This window comes from Anas acuta, chromosome 8 (genome assembly GCF_963932015.1).
Source record: "Anas acuta chromosome 8, bAnaAcu1.1, whole genome shotgun sequence".
NCBI classification, from domain to species: domain Eukaryota; kingdom Metazoa; phylum Chordata; class Aves; order Anseriformes; family Anatidae; genus Anas; species Anas acuta.
Genome location: NC_088986.1, coordinates 21,151,636 through 21,171,425, shown reverse-complemented (window position 1 = coordinate 21,171,425; position 19,790 = coordinate 21,151,636). Strand labels below are relative to the sequence as shown.

Here is a 19,790-nt window from a genome sequence, read left to right as displayed (position 1 = left end):
GAAATTAAGAAACTGGGAAGGACTGGTGCTCAGAGCTTAAATGCAAGTAACAGAAGTCAAAGAAGGTTCACCTCTCTTATAATGTTTTATTTTAACTGCTTATCTTTATAAGCAGACAAAGAATGCAGAGAATCAATCAGCTCCTCTATGCAGTAAAATGACACACCCTGCACACTGTAACATAGATATCTGCTAAATAAATCTTCACGTAACTTGAAGAAACAGAGCATTTTTGGTTGTGGTTTATTTCTAAAGAAGCTTCTAACAGCATCTAAACCTACCAAAAAGTCTTGATTTCTTTTTCAGCAAATCATTGTGTTGTACGGTTTGAATCTATTTCAGACAAAATTTGTGAAACTCCAAATCTGAATCCTCTGTTTGGGGCTACACCGTGAGTTACCAGCAGACAGGCAGCAGATCTTTCACAGACCTGTATATCCAACTGTGAACTCGGATTTGTATTACCACAGAGCTCATAAACTTAAGGAGAACTTGAAGGCTGACCAGGAGACAGAGAAAGCTATCCAAGTAGTTTGTATTTTATAGGGATTGTAATAGAATAAGGTAAAAGGAATCGAGCATCATCTCCTTAGAACTCTGTTCTAACTGAAACCAGGGCAGCTTTTTAGTTAGAAGCTTCTCTGACAGCAGCTCATGTTGCAGTATGAATTTGGTAGCAATGCCACTGAGACTGCCTTATTCCCAAAGCATGGCATGCTGCAATCTTCACAGTTATTCCCAGCCTTCAGATAAAATTTTATTATCACACTCTAGTGAGAACAAAATAAAATTAAGCATGTTATTTATTAAGCCAAACTTGCCAGAGCTCTATTAATCTCTCACGTCTGGGTCTGCATGTAAATTGCTGGCCAGATTGTCTGAACTTCCCACTTATTCTACCTAAAGCACTTTGATGCCTTCAACTGGAGCAATTTTTCACAGTCAGGAATCCTTCTTTCAGGTGTGGCTCTAAGAAATCTGAAGTCAACATCTAAAACTGGTACATAAGCATAACAGTTGTACTATTAATCCTCTCAGAGATTTAAACATAACACTTTTTGCACACACTACAAACAGCCTCTGTAACCCAGAACCAAGAGTACTAGGACATGCAGGTCCTATACACAAGCCTTTTATTTACATACAATTCAAATTAACCCCCTGGGAAAAAGCCTGTGTCGGAAACCTTCCACTGATGGGCAATTAGAAGACCACACGACCCATGACCTGAAGTTAGCTCTGTGTGCGCGTGTGTGGAATCAATTTCAGGTATAATTAAGTAAAGCACGGTGTTAATGACAACTCATATTTCCAAGTGGAACCTTCACCATCATTATAGCCAATAAAGATGTTAATCATCCTGCAACACAAGCCAACCTTTCAAAAACTAGTACACAGCCAGATGCGCTCTACCTTGTGCTGTTCTGACAGTGAACTGTCTCTACCCAGCTGCATTCACTAAGTTCACAGCAAGCACTACAGAAGCAGAAGTCACAGTCATTGCTTAGCTTCGAGGAAAAGCTTAGCTGTGGGTTCCACCTGGCAAACTGTTTGCCTTGTACTAGGTACGTATCGTTATTCACACTGTCTTGTTGAAGTCTTTGCTCTTTTACCCCAAAGACTTTTGCAGCCTTTTGGTTGACTCTGGTTAGCAATCAAGTCTATTATGTTTCCAGTATCACTGCCTCCAATTAATCAGTATTACTTCAAAATAGAAACATTTCAAATTAAAGTAAAAGGAAAAATGTATTTTCTTCCCAAAGAAAAAGTTAACTCTCCTTTCAGTCAAGTATTCCAGTTTCTCCTGCAAATTCACGCTTTAAATTGTGGGGAGTGTGCAAATCTAACCTCCAGGAAAATCCAGTATGAACTGAGAATTCAAGCAATTCACCTTACTTCATGTGGTTGTGGATGCCCCATCCCCAAAGGTCTTCAAGACTAGGTCAGATGAGGCCCTGAGCAACCTGATCTAGAGGGTGGCGTCCCTGCCTATGGCAGGGCGTTGGAACTAGATGATATTTAAGGTCCCTTCCAACCCAAGCCATTCTATTATTCTATGATTCATTGGTACTGGACTTGTTTTGTGTTTTGCTTTGTTTTGGCAAGAAAAATAAATAAATAAAAAAATAAACATCTTCCATTGAGATCTTATGCACACTTTGCGTTCTGTAAATAGTATGTTCAAATGCTGAAATGAATGACCATGTTATACTTCACTCTGAGGGACAGAATCTGAAATGTCCGTATTCATTTACTCACCAATATATGATCCACTCTATCTCGTTTCTTCCGCCCAAATTTCATCATCTTCTGCCAGTCTGTTTTGTGATTAGGTTCTTTCCTCAGGCTGAACAACTTCAGTACTTCAGCTGCAATGAAGCTCTACAGAACAGAAAAGGTGAGATTTATCATATTTGAGCTCAGAAATGACACGCATACACAACGTTCTTTCCCTAAAGAGTAAGACTATAAATGCATAGGAGGCTTCTGTTTAGCCAAGGGATATATGGTGAATACAAGTAAGTTGCAGTGCAAGTCTCTGAGGTAGCCTTACACAGACAGAACAATTATTAAATCCACAAGTGGGAAAAAAAAATAACACCCATTCCTGGAACAATCTTGAGAACAAGAATTTTCAGTTAAGCAGTACAGTAAACAGAAGATTATGACAGTTCATTTTGTAGGAAGTTATTAAAGAAAAGAAGGGTGTGAGTTTGGTGTCCTTGTCCTGTGACCATGTTCTCCTATGCCACAGGTTTCTCAAAGTCTTCTCAACTAAACAGGTTGATTCAGATACTATTTCTGACTTTTCTAGAGAGTTAACATGCTTTATCGTCTGCAGGTTTATCAAAATACAGTCCAAAATAACAATTCAAGAAGAAACAGTACACCTAAGAGCTGTCATGTATGTCCTGTCAAGCTGTATTACAAGTTCTTTGTTGAGCACCTTCTGAAGCAATTTTTTTTCCCCCCCAACAACCAGCCCTACAAGTTTAACTTTGGTCCAATCAGGCTCCACCTTTTGGGGGTTTTGTCCTTTCTCAAGCACTACCACCAGCAACAGGATTTCTCCTTTGGCCAAATGCAGCAATAACCTCACCAGTCAAAGTCTGGATCCATACAGGCAACTCCCACTGTTTTCAGTGAGGTTGGCACAGGTGTGTCTGATGAAAAAATCCAGCTCATCCCATTTGGCCCAACCCTACAGTTGGATCCATGCCACTATACCCAATACAGAGTTCCAACGAGGTCTGCTGAAGCAGCAGTCTGTCAGCATACCAATTTTGTAAGACCAAGGTCTTCCTGTCAGTTCTGCATAGAGGATTGTGGTTTAAAAGTAACTAGTATCAGCCAAGATGACTGGGAGGCAAATCCTTTGAGTAAAATGGAGCATCTTGACAAATTCCCTTTCAGGTTTGTCATCTCATTTCTCTTCTCAACACTTCTCATATTGGATAGATCTTTTACCACCTTTTAACCCTCAGGCAACTGTCACTACAACATTTTTCATCTCCTCTTCCCTGTTATCACAAGGATTTCTTCCTACCTTGATTTCATCCAGATCATTTGGATCTTTTACTCGGCGAAAGTAAGCAGATGCGATCCTACACGGTTTCATCCAAATAGGCTGATTTAGATTAGGATCCTCAGCAAAGATTTCTCCAAAGATCTCTCTTGTTAAATCAAATACCACCTTAACAAAGGAAGAAGTGAGAATTAAGGCTTCTGATCTTCATGGTAACAATTCAAAGGACAAGAACAAAATGCCTGAAGACCGTACCTTTTTATAGACCTGTTTGTTTATCGTGTCCGTGTCCTGCTCTTTAATGGTACCACTAAGATCAGTGTGAAGGCTGAAATTTTGAAGATCATGACCCAGCTCTTTCAGTTTCCAGAGTTCCTCAGCTGCTGCATGCACCATCCCTTCCACCTCCACCGCAGTATGAGGGACTGCCAAAGGCTCCTCACACGGCTTTGTTGGAACTTTCTGTGCCTCTACCTTGGGCAGCACTGCTGGTTCCTCAGCTTGCTTCTGCTGGACCTTACGGGAACTAAGGCCATAGTCCTCATCAAACCAGTCTTGATCATCTCCCAGCACGCTCAGGAACTCCCGATTGAGCTCCAGCTCAGCCAGCCTCTTGGCAAGCTCCTCCTGACCGCTTGCACCAAACACTGGACTCTCCTGTGAATTAAGAGTCACGGAGCAAATATAAAGCAGTGTCACACCATTGCCTATCAGGCATTCAACTTGTATCTTTAAGTGCTCTACTAACTGGCTACATATGCACAACTACTCTCATAAGATAAGAAATGGTGCATAGTAAAATTAGAAATGTTTCAACTCAGATACCTGGATCTTCTATCACTCCTCATGAACACTTTCAGGGGTGTTTCAGCTCTGAAAGCTACAGAGCTTTCAGAGGCTTCCTACAGAAGACTACCTGTACCTGCCCACTGCGCGTCCTGATGTTTAACTGTTTAGGAAAGGCTGAGTAGTTTAAAGAATGATAATGTGACACATAACTTTTCACTTTGCTTACCAGCAAGTCTCAGATCTGCTTCAACAGCCTAAAAGCTTTTAGCAGGCAATGGCCGTAGTGACTGAGCAATGGTGAAATGAGCTGAAGCTTTCTGTGATGATAATATATTGAGATCAATGGCATAGCAGACAGGTTTACTGACATCTTCAGCAGAAAGGCCAAGTTCTAAATCTGTGTCATTAATGGTTGTTCTGAGGAAGCTTGAACTTCCACTGCTCATGATATATTACTTCTGTGGACAGAGCGGTCTGACAACTTAACGATCCCTATAGCAACTAATTATTTTACAAGATGATTGTTTCATATCAAGGATAGACAGAGGTAAGTTTACAGTTTAATGTACTTTGACATTTTTAGAATAAAATTGAGGGTAACGATTAAGTGAAATCAAACACGTAAGCAGAATGCAATCTAAATTAAGTATTCTTCACTTTGATGTGCCAAAACTTGTCTTTAAGCCTGCAGGGCTACTAAAGTGAGTTGGGAATGGGGAAACATGAGAACACACATTACACCCATACATACAGACACAATCTTCACAACACCAAACAGAACTTGGGAGAAAACAACTGGTGCTACACTGCATCCTTCATATTCAATAACCATCAGTCAAAGCAACCATCATCAACTCTTAAAATTAGCACAAAATATTTGTTACTTACTGGTCTGGGACACATGTCTGGAGAGGAAAGTTCTTCTCTTTCATCTTCCAAGTCCGAGCTTAGAAAAAAATTATTGAGTCCATCAGGAATCTGCTTTTCTACTTGCTGGGATGGGGTATTGGATTCTTCCCTCACATCACAGAGTTCCTGGTTGCTGAGTTGGATTTTCTCATTCCTGACCTTCTTTATTTGCTGTAACTGATTGACCGTGTCTTTCACAAAATCTTTAAGCAGACTGTCTGTCAGCAAACTGACCTTTTCCAGTTGGTCTTTCGACTTTTCTTCTTCTTTAAATGGTAGTCTAAGCTGGGCTTCTAATTGGTTCTTTTCTTTTGTGAGCAAATCCAGAAGTGGAGTTGCAGGCTTCTCCACAACTTCAGGAGAGAGATCATCTAACTTTTCAGAACACTCTTCCCCCAGTGTTTTCTGCCTCTCCAGTTTTTCAGAAAGGAAATCCGAGATGTCATCCAACTGAACAGTGGAAATCTTGTCCGTCACACCAGAAATGGGAAGAGCAAGGTCGGCCTCCTCTTTTATAGCATGCTTCAGATAAGCCACCACAGACTGTTCTGGGACAAGTGATTCAGTAGCTACAGAAATCTCCTTCATGCTGTTTGCTTTGGAAGATGTCCCCTCATCAATGTTTTCTCCAGCTGAGGCTTCCGAAACAGCTGTGCCTGCAGGAGCTTTATCCTGGGAAGAGTTCTCTGTTGCACTTCTGCTCTGGCTTTCATCTTCTTTGCCAGATTTGGAACTTCCTTTGCCTTTCTGCTCAGCTTTGTGTTGCTTCTCCAGTCTGTCATCAAAGAATGAATCTTCATCCTTATTTGTGTCTAAATGGCTATCAATACTTTCTGCAATGTGAGAGATTTTTTGAGGAGGAGCAAAAATACCGTGCCTTTCTTTGCAATCAAAATATTTAATACCATCGTAAGTTCCATTATTGTTCCCTTCAGGTTTATCCAACTCCACACCAGCCCAAAACCCTTTGGCAAATTTAGTCAGACCTTTGAATCGCAGTGTTCCAGGTTGGACTTTACTCACAAGGACCCTATCACCAATGCTGAAGTTTGACAAATTATCTGTTTCTTCTGTGACTGAAGCAGAGACCCATGGTGGTGGATGAGTGGGAGCCTGTTCTTTCTCCACATCAATGCGTTCAGTATTTTTCATAAGTTCTGTTGGAGACTTAAGTTCCAACAATCTCTCCGAATGCTTGCTGCTGGAGAGAGAAAGAGATTTGTCACTGAGGTATTCGCTGATTTCGCCATCACTGCCAAGGCTCGTGGATCTGCTTCTGTTGGTCTGTGTGTGCTGTGACTGCTCTCTCAGTGAGTGAGTGTCCCCTTTAGGGGAGAGAAGGGACGCTTCAAAGTCATCTTTGTAATGTTCCACAGCAAGTGTTTCTTCAATTGCTGCCTGTTTCCTGGAGGAGGATCCTTCAAAGTCTTCAACGTATGATGGCTCTTTTTGACTAAACAGGTGTTCTGAAAGCTGATCATCTTTTTCCTCTGCTGATTTGCTCAATTTGCAATAAGACTCCTCTACGTTTGGGACAGTTACGGCATCTTTGTCTGCCAGTCTCTGTTCTAAGACTTCCTCTTTACCATGAAGGCTTTCCACAGACAAACCAAAAGGTTCCTTTAGGGAGTGTTCATTTGCAGAATGGAGGACTTTCTCTGGAATAACGCCCAATGAACTCTCCTGTTCTTTATCTAAAGTCAACAACACATCAGAACTTTCCAAAGGTTTAATATAAGAATCTTCAATCTCGTATTCTTCTGATTTTATATATTCCAAGTCTTCTGGTATCTCAGATTTATGACTGAAGACAGCCTCCTCATTGGGTACACTTATTGCAATGCTTGTTGACCCATGGGATATCCTACTAATATCTTTTATGTCTTTGAGAAGAGCTGATGAGGACACGTGATCTAGGGAATCACCAGATGCTGCTCTGGAACTCCTTGGTGATGTTAAAACTGAGGAAGATTTTCTGGAAGGTTCTTCTGCATGAACATCTGTCACCTTCTTGCTGTGCACAGACACAGATCTCTCGGTTCTTGATGACACAGCATCTTGAAAGAAAATAAAAAGTGAATCATAAGAAGTGAATCACAACAGATGGCATAGCCTGCACTGTCTCATTGATGTTGGCAACCATAGCCAACAAAATTAACATCAAGGTTTCTACGCTAAAAGATGCAAACTGGTGCCTTGGAAACACAGATTTCTAACTGTCCCACAAGCATTTGTCCAGTTCCAGCACTATAACATTTTCTAATTCTGTTTCTTGTACCATTACTTTATAACACTACAATACTTAGCCCAACATAAGGACTTAGCAACCTCATCTAGTGAAAAGTGTGCCTGCCCATGGCAGGGGTGTTGCAACTAGATGATCTTTAAGGTCCTTTCCAACTCAGACCATTCTGTCATCCTATGAAAACAACCAAGCTTAGAACTGCAGACAGAATCACAGAACGGCTTGGGCTGGAAGGGACCTCAACAATTACCAACAGCAAAACATTGATAAGTATTAAAAAAAGGAAACAGCTGTTCCTAAGTATCTACTTCTAAAGCCTTACTTATTTTGGTTTCCTTACTTTCCCTCCAGTGATAAAGAAACAGGAAATAAAATAAAAGGAAAAAGACTGTCACATAATTATGATTTTATAAAAACCTCACCAAGAATAAAACTATATAGTGAACATTCATGAAACAGCAAAAGCAAATGCCTACTAAGTAGAATTAATAAAGCATGAACAAAAAAACTTTATTTAATATGTAGTGCTATACAAAATATATAGTTTTGTATACTCATCATTTTCATCAACATTTGTTCTCAACATTTGTTGAGAACATCAACATTTGTTCTAGTACAAATTCTTTAAAATAAAGAACTCAAATACTATGATGTTTCAGAACTGAGAGCTGAGGGAGTAAGAGAAAGGAGCTATAACTTAGGGACCTCCACTCCCCAGGTATTTCCAAGACCAAAACAAATGTAAACGTAAACATCAAAGTAAAAAATATAGCTTCACCACTGTGGTTTTATCAAGTCTCCATGCTCTCTTAAAACCTCTTCGTGAATAAAGAAGAATAAGATTAAAGAAGTTTAAATAGCCAGGCTTCAAGACTTTGATCTGTAGTACTGATTCTTCTGTTTACATACCTGCATACTCTGCAATGGATTCCAAAGATGCTCTGGATCGCTCTGATTCAGTCAGTGATTTCCAATTTTTAGCTGTCTCCGGCCTAAAGTTGAAATATTGAGTTGTGTGAACCATTGTTACATGAGAAAGTGCTCCATTTTGATTTTAAATAGATAAAAATGAAAATATGAGCATCTATAATTCTATCAACTTATTAATGATAACAAACAGTTTGGTTTGTCAACATACTGTTAACTTAGAAAACAGGAGTGGGGACAGAGTTGGTGGTTTGGCAAACTCTGGAAAATAATTTTTTAAAAGGTTAATCACAAACCTTGGCCTTTTTGCAGCCAAAAAAGAGAAAAATACTTTTTTTTTTAAAAAAAGAATGCACTAAAATTGCACCATCTGCTGGAGAAAATGAAACACTTAATACTGTGAGAAGTGCAAAAAGTCAACTGAATTGTCTACTTTTTAAAACATGAGATCCAAAACAGATATAAGTTGAAAAGATGAACAGTTTGCCTTACAGTGCAACAGGCATAAGAACTCTTACAGGTCAGTGATCTAAACAACTGCTTTGCACATTCTTGCTCAATCAAAAATTATTATTCAGAACGAACTTGACAACAGGACCTGAAAGGCTGGGCAGGACAGAAATAAGATGCATATGATTACAGGGACAGCGCATCTTATCTATTTTGGGCCAAATGTAACCAGCGAATGTGTCAGCAGCATACTGCCACTGTCCAGTGCTTTAAGGAACAGCAGTTAGCAGCTTTGCTTGCACCAAAGGTCTCTGCTCAAACAGCAATCATTGCAGTTTCAGAATAATCTAAGCAAGAAGAAATCCCATTTACCTATGGAGTGGTGGTGCCTTGATCTTCGGTTTTTCAGTAGCAGCTGAAGATGGAGTTTTAATCTGAGGTTTGGCTGTGGGTGATAACTCCAGATCTTGGCTCAGCTCAGCTTCAGTCTTCTTGATAAACTCATCATATGACTGAGCATAAAGAAGTTATGACTGTTAATCTACTAAATTATAACTACTACAATTTGGTATACAAAACCTATCAAAATAAATAAAGCATAGCCTCAGCCATTTAAGGACACACTGAGTTTCTCTGTACTGTTTTACTTCCTAAAGCTCCATATGTGTGAATCCTGGGAATCAATACCTTACTTTCAAAAACAAATTACGTAAGCACCACTGTTTAACCCAAGCTGGGATACTAATGCGTATGAACATATATAAACCCCACCGAACACTGTAACCAGTTAAAAGTACCCATTTTAAAGAGTGTGGTTTTGCCTCCAAGGTTCTGGTTCATTACTGAAAGCAGTTAACTAGCCAAAAACAGTCCCACTTCCATCACAATTAACATGCCTTTCACAGCTGTTGATACAATATTTTGCCAACAACATCCATAATAAAATGATTTATCCATAGCTTTTACTTTGCCCATCTTCCTATGGTTCCTAACCTCCAGTTGCTTGATCAAACTGGCCTCCTGGGCTTTCAGTCTCTCCTTTTGCCTCTTTTTCTGTTCCTTTTTCAGCTGGTAAACCACAGACTTCCTTTTCCGTAGTTCATCCTTCAGGGCCCTGATCCGTCCTTCAATATCACTTTGATCAGATGTGGTTTCTGAAAAAGGATTTGTTTTAGCCTTTAAATAACTTGTAAAACAATTCTATATAAAGCAGTCAACAGTCATTTAGTATACACAAAATATGGTCCAAGTGAAATATTCAAGAAATTAAGTTAATTTCAACATATTAAGTGGGATCTTGGATTCACAACACTACTGTATAGCATATGAAAGAAAAAAGCACTGCATCTTATTTGATTTACAAGAGAGAAAGGCTCTGATACATGCAGTAACTTGTTACCAAACTTGTTCACGTCAATTGCCCACATTGACATTGCTCCCTCATTAAGGGCTTATCACATCAGCTGTGTCAGAAATTAACCTTTGCTGACATTTAAAAATATGACAGCTCAACAATGCATACCAAAAACGTAACTGAAGCATTTGTTTACAGTCACCATACACAATTTCAAACTACAAGGTACACTTTACTGATGAGAATTTCTCTTGGAATAGCAGGCTCCAAAAGCAGGTTAGGTTTCCAGCCCACTTCAGATCTATTTAGACAACGTGGCAAAAAAACTATGAAATGGCAGGCTGACTGGCTGACAGCTGCAGGGAAAGCCAGTTTGAACGATTAAGAGATTTTTACTGTTGTCAGGTTTTGGACTGACGTTTTATTCAAGGTGAAGGAGGGTAGTGTTGAGCTTAGACACATGGCAGACTACTCTACAATTGCTTACACAAAGCTATGTGGCACATCCTTGCTCCAAGTTCTGTTTCAAAGACCTTCCTAAGATGCCATTACTGACTGGGGCTATTTTTTTTTTTTTTCTTCTTAATCATTTCCTCTCCATCCCCTGCAGTCTGGCCTTCAATCCTTTTGATGATTTTCTGCTTCTGTTCCATTGTAACGCTGTCCCCAGCTGCTCAGATCCGTTCTCTGCAGGATAACCACATTCTACCAGCAACTCTGCCATTTTCATAATTCCTATTCTACCAAGTTCCTGGTCTCACAGGGCTCTCAGACTTAGAGAAAGACTGGCTCAGTGCCTCACTACTTTTCTTCCCCACCCACCTGATTATGTCCACCTGTTTGTTGCTTTTCACACATATAGCAATACAGTGCAAAACAAGATCCTGGCCTCAGATGGTGCTGCCACAATTAAATATGAGAAAATTTCCAAAATATTTATCTGATACAGTCTTATGGGAGCTGCTCCCTGTAGCTGATGCCCCCTTTATCTTCTACAGCAGCAGTTTCTAACAGAAGGATCTAGAGTGGTCTGCTTTTCTAATGCTTGATATTATCAATGCTGTTTTATGGACCAAAAGGCTTGGATGCCCATAAACTACAACCAAAGGCTCTAGAAAGTAAGTTTCCAGTAATATCTAGTCAGCTAGTGGGAACAGCAGGACATTTTGCTAAACCATTTCACTTCTCAAGACAACAAACAGCCATGAAGAATGATTTCATCATCAACAGCCAGCAAATACGATCAAACTACCATATTTATTTTCTGCTAACAACGGCTGTTAACCATTTACAGAAGTTTAAAAAAGCATGGAAAGAATGGATCTCACTTGCTAATCACGAGTACTTTACGATGCCACTGTACTTAATTCCTCCTGAATGGTAAGTGACCATTATGCAATTATAGCTTTTATTGATCAACTCATAAGGGAAAGATCTGCACATGCTTTCATCTTCGACAATCCTGTCTACGCGTGCATCAGCACTGACATAGCGATGACTTCACTACTACTCAGCAGCTTGGAAGATTTGCCTCTTTACAATGGAATGATTTATTGTGAAACCAGCATCATCTTGACGGACTTCCCCTCTCTTATACAACCATCAACATTTGAAATTGAATCATGGAATGGTTTGGGTTGGAAGGGACCTTAAAGATCATCGTCAAACCCTCTTGCCATGGGCAGGGACACCTTCCACTAGACCAGGTTGCTCAAAGCCCCACCCAACCTGGCCTCAAACACTTCCAGGAATGCTGAAGATAGCAAATACTCCATTTTAAAAGAGTTTATTTTCATGACCATTGTTGCCTGCTATACTTTTCACTATGGGTTCCTCGAGTGGTTCCTCATTCAGAACTTGAACATAGCTTGAAGGCTTCACTGGGTTGCAACCTGCCCTCCAGACAGAACACAAACACAAACTACTCAGTGCCAGTATCTAGGTGTTAGGTATTCTTTTCTACATCCAACAGAATATCTGCCTCAAAATTACTGTTATTGTTGCCTTTACATACATATTAAGCAAGAAATGGCATAAAAGATGACTAAGCTTGCTACATCAAGCACAGATGTCTCCAGTCTTCATAGTGTGCCAGTGAAGTTCTCTCTAAATCACAAAGAACAGCCAGTACATACAATAGAACCACCTCATTCTTTTTCCACCAAAGACTTCCTAAGCACTTAAGGAATTAAACCCAAGAAAAGCATATTCCTCTGTGGCTTTTATCTCATTTGCTAATAAGAAGTATCTTGTGATGCTGTAACAACCACACTGTGGAATACAAGACGTTTAAGAGGCTAAAAGCAAAGAAAGGCTCAAGATAGTCTTCAAAGCTCAATGGAGTGGACGATGGTGACTCAGAGATGATGGTTTGCGCAGGAAGTCCTGGAATTCATGTGAGTAACAGGCTGTGAGAACACATTAGGGAAAGGACTGCTCTGTACCAGTGCATTTCTGTTATTCCTTCCCTCAACATTTACTGGTAGCCTGCTTAGATACTTGGCTGAAAGACTTGTGAGAGGGGTATACACAGATCTTGTATTCTGTAGCTCAAAAACACAACCTTAGGTTCTATTTTACTGCACACAGTCCAAATCCTTCTCAAAAAATGGGAAACAAACAACAAATATTCATTTTCTTGAGCACATTAGTATGATATTAATTACTCCAGTTAGTGATAATGCTTACACATTTCTAGATTTCTTCTCCCAGGTCCCAGGAGTACATATTGTACCCACAGTACCAAAGCAGACTTAGGACATGAGGAGGTAAGAAACTCAGTAGTTTTTAAAGACGAGCCTTATACACCGAGAACAACTTTTTTTCTGATGATCCACTGTCTTACAGGCTGATTGTCCTGGCTGTGGACAGACATTCTGCATATGGCATGAAGCATCCAATTGCTATGCACATGCCTGTGAAGGTTCAGTGGGCTCACTTGTACTGCCAGGTAACAGAGCTGGATGGCTTCCAGCGCCAGATTGTGTTCAGGAGGAAGATGATTGTGTTTATATGGTGCTGAGCCATATTCTGCTTTCTTACAATAAAAGCAGTGGAGAATAGTAATTTATTAAAAGCACATCTAACCTTGGCATTTTTAAATTCTAGAGATACCTTAACTATTAACTCTCTTTTCATGCCTGTTTGCAGGAACCTGTGCAAAAATATATACCTTATGCTGAAACAATTATGCTGAAACAAGTGACAGAACTCTAAAACCTAGCATTTTCCAGAAATTTCTGTCTGCCTCTCCACATATAGGTCTGCATTTTTAAAAAATTTTATTTACTCATTAAAATGATTAGCTTTGAAAAAGCAATTAAACCCATGCAGATATTACACTTACCTGACTGTGTCATAGATAAAGATTCATCAGACCAATTGTGGGATGTCTGATGAGACTTCACAGGTGAACGCAGCTGTCCTCCAGTTCTATGGCTGCCTTTGCTGGAATCTTGCTTTGATACAGATATGCTTTTGGGAGGAGACTATGTGAGAAGAAAAGGACAAATAAGTAACTGCTTGTAAATCTCAGATTTAAAGGAGATCATTGCCATCAGGACTAGTTACAAGGAAAGACTGGCATGACTAGAGAATTATAAGCAATGGTACATATCCAGCTGCCTTAAAACAGCTTTAATCTTAATTTGCTAGACAATAAAACAAAAATACCAACAGCAGCAATAGAAGACTGCTTGCTTTGAGAGTGGACTTCAGAAAATGTACTCAGACTACCCCGTTACTACTTAAGTACTGACATGGTTGTGACTCACAGGTGCTCAATACAGTGTATGTAACTGTATTCGGTAAAAATTAAGGGAATAAGAACTCCTACTAAATATACCCATGAATCCAAAAGGACCATTTCATGTAGAGGAGTGAGATGCCATTCTAAATTATTAAAACAGAACCCTATTTCTCTGTAGCCAGGCAAAAAAAATCTAAGAACTATTCTGGCAAAATGCTGCTTACCGCTTCAATATTATACCACAAACCTTTCCCACACCTCAAACATAACCTCTAGCTCATATTAGGTATTTTACTTCACTATCTTCTCAGAGAACTCTACGAGAAGAAAGTATTTCTACTAGAAATCTAGATGAGCAGTTCTTTTTCCCCTCGCAGAGACAGCAAATTTTCTGTCTCTCATTCAACACAGGGCAAAGTTATCAGGTTGATATTTACCAAAATTATCAATGAAGCAGAAATAACAGAACGCTAAAATGGATTTAGCTAGCAAGCAGACAATCCAAAACCCAATGGACTGCGTTCCAGGTTACAGCTATGCTTCTTCATCTTATAGCTATACTTTGGCATACATCACTCGCAAATAAAGCAAGGTGGAAAAACATGGCATAGTTTCCATGGCCTCAAAGAATTTACACAATGGTAACAAGCTAGCCTACAGCTAATTCACGTTGATGAACTGGGTCAGTGTTCCACCACTTAATACCACATACCTTTGTGACATATGCAGAACATTTTGCAAGACTACCCATGGGTTTAAAAGCATTGAAACTCTGTGCTCAAGTGATTTTTCCTCACCTCAAGACTTTAAAGAATATATCTGGTCACAGTGTTTATTCATAGTAACATGCAATGGTATTGCAAACAGAACAGTTTAATCTCTGCTTCAACAGTTGGAAAGGCTGTACTTGTGTTTTCTGACAATCTTTTAGAAGCTTAAGAATGCATACAGCATAAAAATCTCACTCACAAGTTTGCCAGGTGTGGTAGAGGACTTGAACTCCTCAGAATAAATCATTTCTTCATTAATTGTACTCTGATCTGGGCTTTCTGGCTGTCCATGGCCCATTGTCTCTGATGGGACAGACTCAGCAGCTGGACTGCCAAGATCTTCTGGGACAGAGCTTTCACTGTTCAGACGAGAGCAAGAAGGCACTGGAGACTCTTCTTCACTGGCTGTTTCTGAGGTAGAATAATGAGAAAAGACAAACCACTTCAGAACTTGCACCGACTTAAATGCCTTCAGAGAAACTGTTGCCTGCGTATAAAGTAGGAACTGCTACCAACACATCAAACTGGTGTTATTTCACTCACCTACACACCAAGAGAGGAACATCTAGCATCAACAAGCATGTTTACCAAAAAAACATGATTTAAGACTATCAGTCTTAGCGATTGCTGAATGTCTAAACCAAAGTTTTTCAGGATATTCTAACATTTTCCAGACAACATACTCCAAAAAGATTATTATTAGGGAAACCTGTCCTTCCAGTTGCCCACACAACAGCAAGAGTCACTATTAGTCTGAAGAAGTCATGGTGGAGCATATAATCTGCAAGTCAGATCTTGAATTTAGAATTGATTGCTTCCTTTACAGTAGTTGCAGAAAACATTTTAATGTTATGATTTCATCATGAGTCTCTCAAATGGCAACAAGTAAAATAATAAGTTGGGTTTTCAATATTCCTGTTTACTAAATTCCGCGGGAGTCACAGCATTATGGAAGCAGCCATGGAGAACTATTTAATATTTGAGCAACGGCTGGGGAGACAAATTTCTCTTTCTAAAGCAGGACCATGCTCCCATGCTTACTGGTAGGTACTGGTAATACAAAGTAGTGTATTTTTTTCATCCAAGCCTCTGTCTTCAGCGTAAGGAGTTTTTGCTCATTGGAACTTACTGACTCACACACATAACATCTTTAAGCTGTCTTACAGATGCCTAAAATCCACATGACTTTTCAGTAACAAGGGTAATAGGAAATAATTCTGAATTCCTTTTGCACTCTGAAAGGATATTCTCCTGCTTTCTACAGTGGGAAAAATATATTATTTTGAGAACAACCCCTAAAGTTTTATTACCTTCTCCCACTGCAATCTGGTCCTCTGTAGTTCATACTGAAAGTACAGTCTACTTAAAACAGAATAATAAAGCTTTAGCTCCCCAAATCTGGGAACATTTTTCTTATAATAGAATCACTTATACTAATTACAGTAGTATTTGTTTTGAAAAAAAATAATAAAAAAAAAGAAATAGACTCTAAATTGTATGTAGAAACATCTGGCTGGCCTTTGCTGCACTGCATGCTTAAGAAGGTACACAGCAAAGGAGGAATACCCATATAACTAAGGTTTAAGGTTTAAAATAGGTTTAAAAAGAACAAGGCAGGAGATGACATTAAAGAGCGCAGAAATCAAGAGAATCACCACCACCAGATCAAAAAAGGCAGGAAGTGGAAACCTAAGCAATCGTGTCAGATTGTTTTACTCCTGTCATTTGCATCAGTTCTCCTCCACTTCCTATTACCTTTGGGCTCAGTTCTCTGATCCCCCAGTTCTTTCTTGGCTACTTTGTTTTTAAGCAACTCTTTGTCCCAGGCAGCCAGAGCCTGCTTTTCTATCCGCCGTATTTCAGCTTCCTCTGCATCTAGGCGGCGTTTCCACTCCAGCAATTCTTCAGCATGTTGTCGACGCTGCATAAGCTTCTGTTCTCGCTTAGTTAGGAACCTGACATACAGAGCAGAAGACAATGGAAAAGCAGTCGACCACAGGCAAAGATCCCAACAGCCAGAAGCTCTATGGCCACAATCCCCAGAATTTTAGCTGTTCAGATTGTTTCCTAGGGTAATATCCATACTAATAACTATGTCCTAGACTTCTGATGTGCTGCTGGGGAAAGAATGGAAAAATATTTTTTTCCTGTAAAACTGCTGCTTAGATTTTAAGAATCTTCAACATCATTAAAAGTGCTACTAAATACTCAGTAAAATGAACAGGGGCAGTTCCCAGTTTTAGAACATGAGAAGTACCTGTGGCATTAAACTGGAACCCTCAAGAAAGCAGTGACTGTTTGAAAAATGAACCTTTCTTTTTGCTAATTCCAATGACAGAGAAAAATATTGTAGCCCCAACTGCCCCACAGTTCTTTCTAAATACATAATTATAAGAGAAGGTGTTCCTGTATTAATAATCCTCCTGAAGGATTTGCTGGAATTACTGGAGCTTTTATCCTTCTTCCTTTGAGTATCATCTCTGGATTGCCACACTTGGAATGTTAATTGTTAGTTGACAGCATAAAGAGCATAAGGATGCAGGACTGTTCTTCCCAGCTACTAACAGATCTGGCTACTAATTTAAAACTAAGAGAAAATAAAAACCTCATGCTGAAAATTTGCAATATTTTTTCTTTGTGACAAAGGTTTCTCAAGACATCCATGAAGCCTCAGAAATGAGGAACTTGTGAGTTTGAATAGGTCTGTGTGCATGTACTAATTCTCTTTGCCAACCACTGAACAGAAGCATCCCTGGGCTTACTTCTAAATATTGAAGTTACCGAGAAAATAACATTCAACCTTTAAGATAGGAGCTAGAAGCAACTTCAACATCAGCTGCATGTACTTCCTCTCCCATGCCAACTCTAGAGAAGACTGTATATCAATCCTTTCAGCTCTTGCAGTCAAATTCTTAACACGTCACAGAATCACTCTTCAGAAAATAGATGATTTGCCAGATAGAGAGAGTTTTCAAATCAGTACAGAAGGTGTGGTGTCTGAAAATGCAGTCTTCAAAGTCCTGTGATATTTCTCCTTGAAAGTGCCTTTATAATTTGCCATTTTTAATACAACCTAAATACTTAGCATCAAAGTTTTCAAGCTGCAAAGCAGTTACTAATTTTTGCTTTTTGATCTCCTATGTTTCAAACAATCCTCTTATATAGAGGGACTGCAATGAACAACTGGGTAATCTGCAGGTCTCACCTGCTGAGGGACTTTTCCTATTTACTCGCTTAGTGTTGCTCAATCTGTTCCCTGGAAAAGAGAGCTGGCAGTTCATCGGAAAGATTAAGATTCAGATGAGTCCTCCTCTATGAGGGATTCAGATCAGATGGAAAAAAGGTGATGATGTGAAGATAAAAGTTTCAGAAGCCAGTAAGACATGCCCACAGATCCCCTTTACTATAGTCAAAGCAAGGATAAATGGAAAGCAGAAGCACCTCACAGACTGTCTGGAATACCTGCCACCTTTCAGTTCACAGGTGCTATGATTTCATGTATTATTTTATCACCTGCTGTAGATAAACATCAAACATTGTCTACTCTTAGGGAAAACTGACAGATTTATATCACCAAATCTAGATTATCAATGATAATTGCACTATAAACATGACACAGACAGTCATGGTTGTCGATGTTGTCTTTAACCAGCACTATCAGATTTATCAGCTTTTACTTTCAGTTACACATCAGTTCCAATTAGTCGAGCAGGTCATAGATTTGGAACTTGTTATGTAGGTCATTACTACAGCAATGATCTCAATGCAAAAGGCAACTTCTTCCTTCACTAGTTGTTTCATTTCATTAAAATATCTGGGTCTTTACGGCTGGCCAGATCTTGAGAAAGGCAAGTCCGGTTGGAATAAAATCAAAGAGAAAGGCTGAAATAAATGGATTCAAAAGAGCAAGATTCCTCAACAGCAAACGTCAAATGAATTAACCCAGAAGGCCACAAGCAGGAGCAGAATTAACTAAATGACCATAAAACTAATCACCATACAAACACTAACTAATAACAGACTACCAGTCAGTCAAAAGGAATGTTAAGAGAGAGAAAGAAAATTCCAACATTCATCCTTTAGGAAGAAGCAGATTAAAGCAGCGTGGCTAAAGATGCAGACCCTTTTATAACCCTGAGGTATAAAAGGTCAGAACCACAAGGCAGCGTGCATATTGCCTTAGTATTCACTACAATCTAGAGGGTTCCAGTTGTAACACCAAGGGTATCCATTCATCCTCACCAGAAGGGGTACCTTCGGGGGGGGGGAAGGCAAAAAATACATCATGTATTTACAAGGCAGGAAATCTAGATGAGCAAGGAGGAAGCAGAAGCATTCACGTTACATCATACAACGTGATTTTCAAAGTCTAACTATTTCTCCAGTTCTAAGGTCCAACATTTTATCTGCCCATTCCAGAAGTGTTAACCTGTGTTTGTACTGCATTTATGCCCAACGTGCACTGAGTTTAAGGTCAAATTAGGCAGTTCAGCAGCTATTCTGAAAAAGACAGTGGGAGAAAAGTGAACTGTCTGCTACTCAGAACACAGTAGGAATAATAAGAGGTTAATCTGGAAACGGTAAAGCGTCAAAAAATGTTCACTGATGCATCTGGTGAAGAACTTCTTGACTTTTTAGGACTGAACAGAGCATGCTCTATCAAAGAGTCTATCACTTGAGAAAGGTACAGTTACCTGACCAATTGGTTGTAGATATACAGCTGGAATTTGGGGTGGAGGTTGGGAAAACAGACACTGAGAGAGGCCCAGTGGTGAGACGTAAAGACAGAGAAGAAGTAGTGAACAGGAGAGCAGTGTCTACAAAATAAGGAGGAAGAGTTTAAAACTAAGCAAAAAAAGGCAGAAAGAATGAGAAAAGGACAGCATCTAGCAAAGAACTTTTAAATTAATTGCATTTAACCTAACATCTCAGATAGAAAAACTATACATTGTTATGCAGAAGGTAATAGAACACATACACTTGTGCATAAGTTAGAACACTTCATTTTCTGTTAGTCAAAGGCATGCTACTTTCACATCACTGTGTTTTTCCTTAAATTTAGGAAGGACTTT

The 19,790-nt window shown here is 39.4% G+C and overlaps 1 protein-coding gene across 8 annotated transcripts in view; it reads right to left on the bottom strand.

Moving 5' to 3' along the window:
• Positions 1-19,790, bottom strand: part of CEP350 (centrosomal protein 350) — a 71,787-nt gene that overhangs the window by 7,843 nt on the left and 44,154 nt on the right. For 5 of the 8 annotated variants that reach the window (XM_068690792.1, XM_068690793.1, XM_068690789.1 and 2 more), the window contains exons 28-38: positions 19,413-19,535; positions 16,474-16,673; positions 14,918-15,129; positions 13,547-13,688; positions 9,840-10,000; positions 9,219-9,358; positions 8,379-8,461; positions 5,204-7,281; positions 3,782-4,183; positions 3,548-3,694; positions 2,260-2,382 (exon numbers count right to left, since the gene is read on the bottom strand). In XM_068690792.1, coding sequence (XP_068546893.1) covers positions 2,260-2,382; positions 3,548-3,694; positions 3,782-4,183; positions 5,204-7,281; positions 8,379-8,461; positions 9,219-9,358; positions 9,840-10,000; positions 13,547-13,688; positions 14,918-15,129; positions 16,474-16,673; positions 19,413-19,535 — 3,811 coding nt within the window. The remainder of the gene's footprint in view (positions 1-2,259; positions 2,383-3,547; positions 3,695-3,781; positions 4,184-5,203; positions 7,282-8,378; positions 8,462-9,218; positions 9,359-9,839; positions 10,001-13,546; positions 13,689-14,917; positions 15,130-16,473; positions 16,674-19,412; positions 19,536-19,790) is intronic. The other 3 variants (XM_068690794.1, XM_068690795.1, XM_068690796.1) reach the window with 1 other exon arrangement.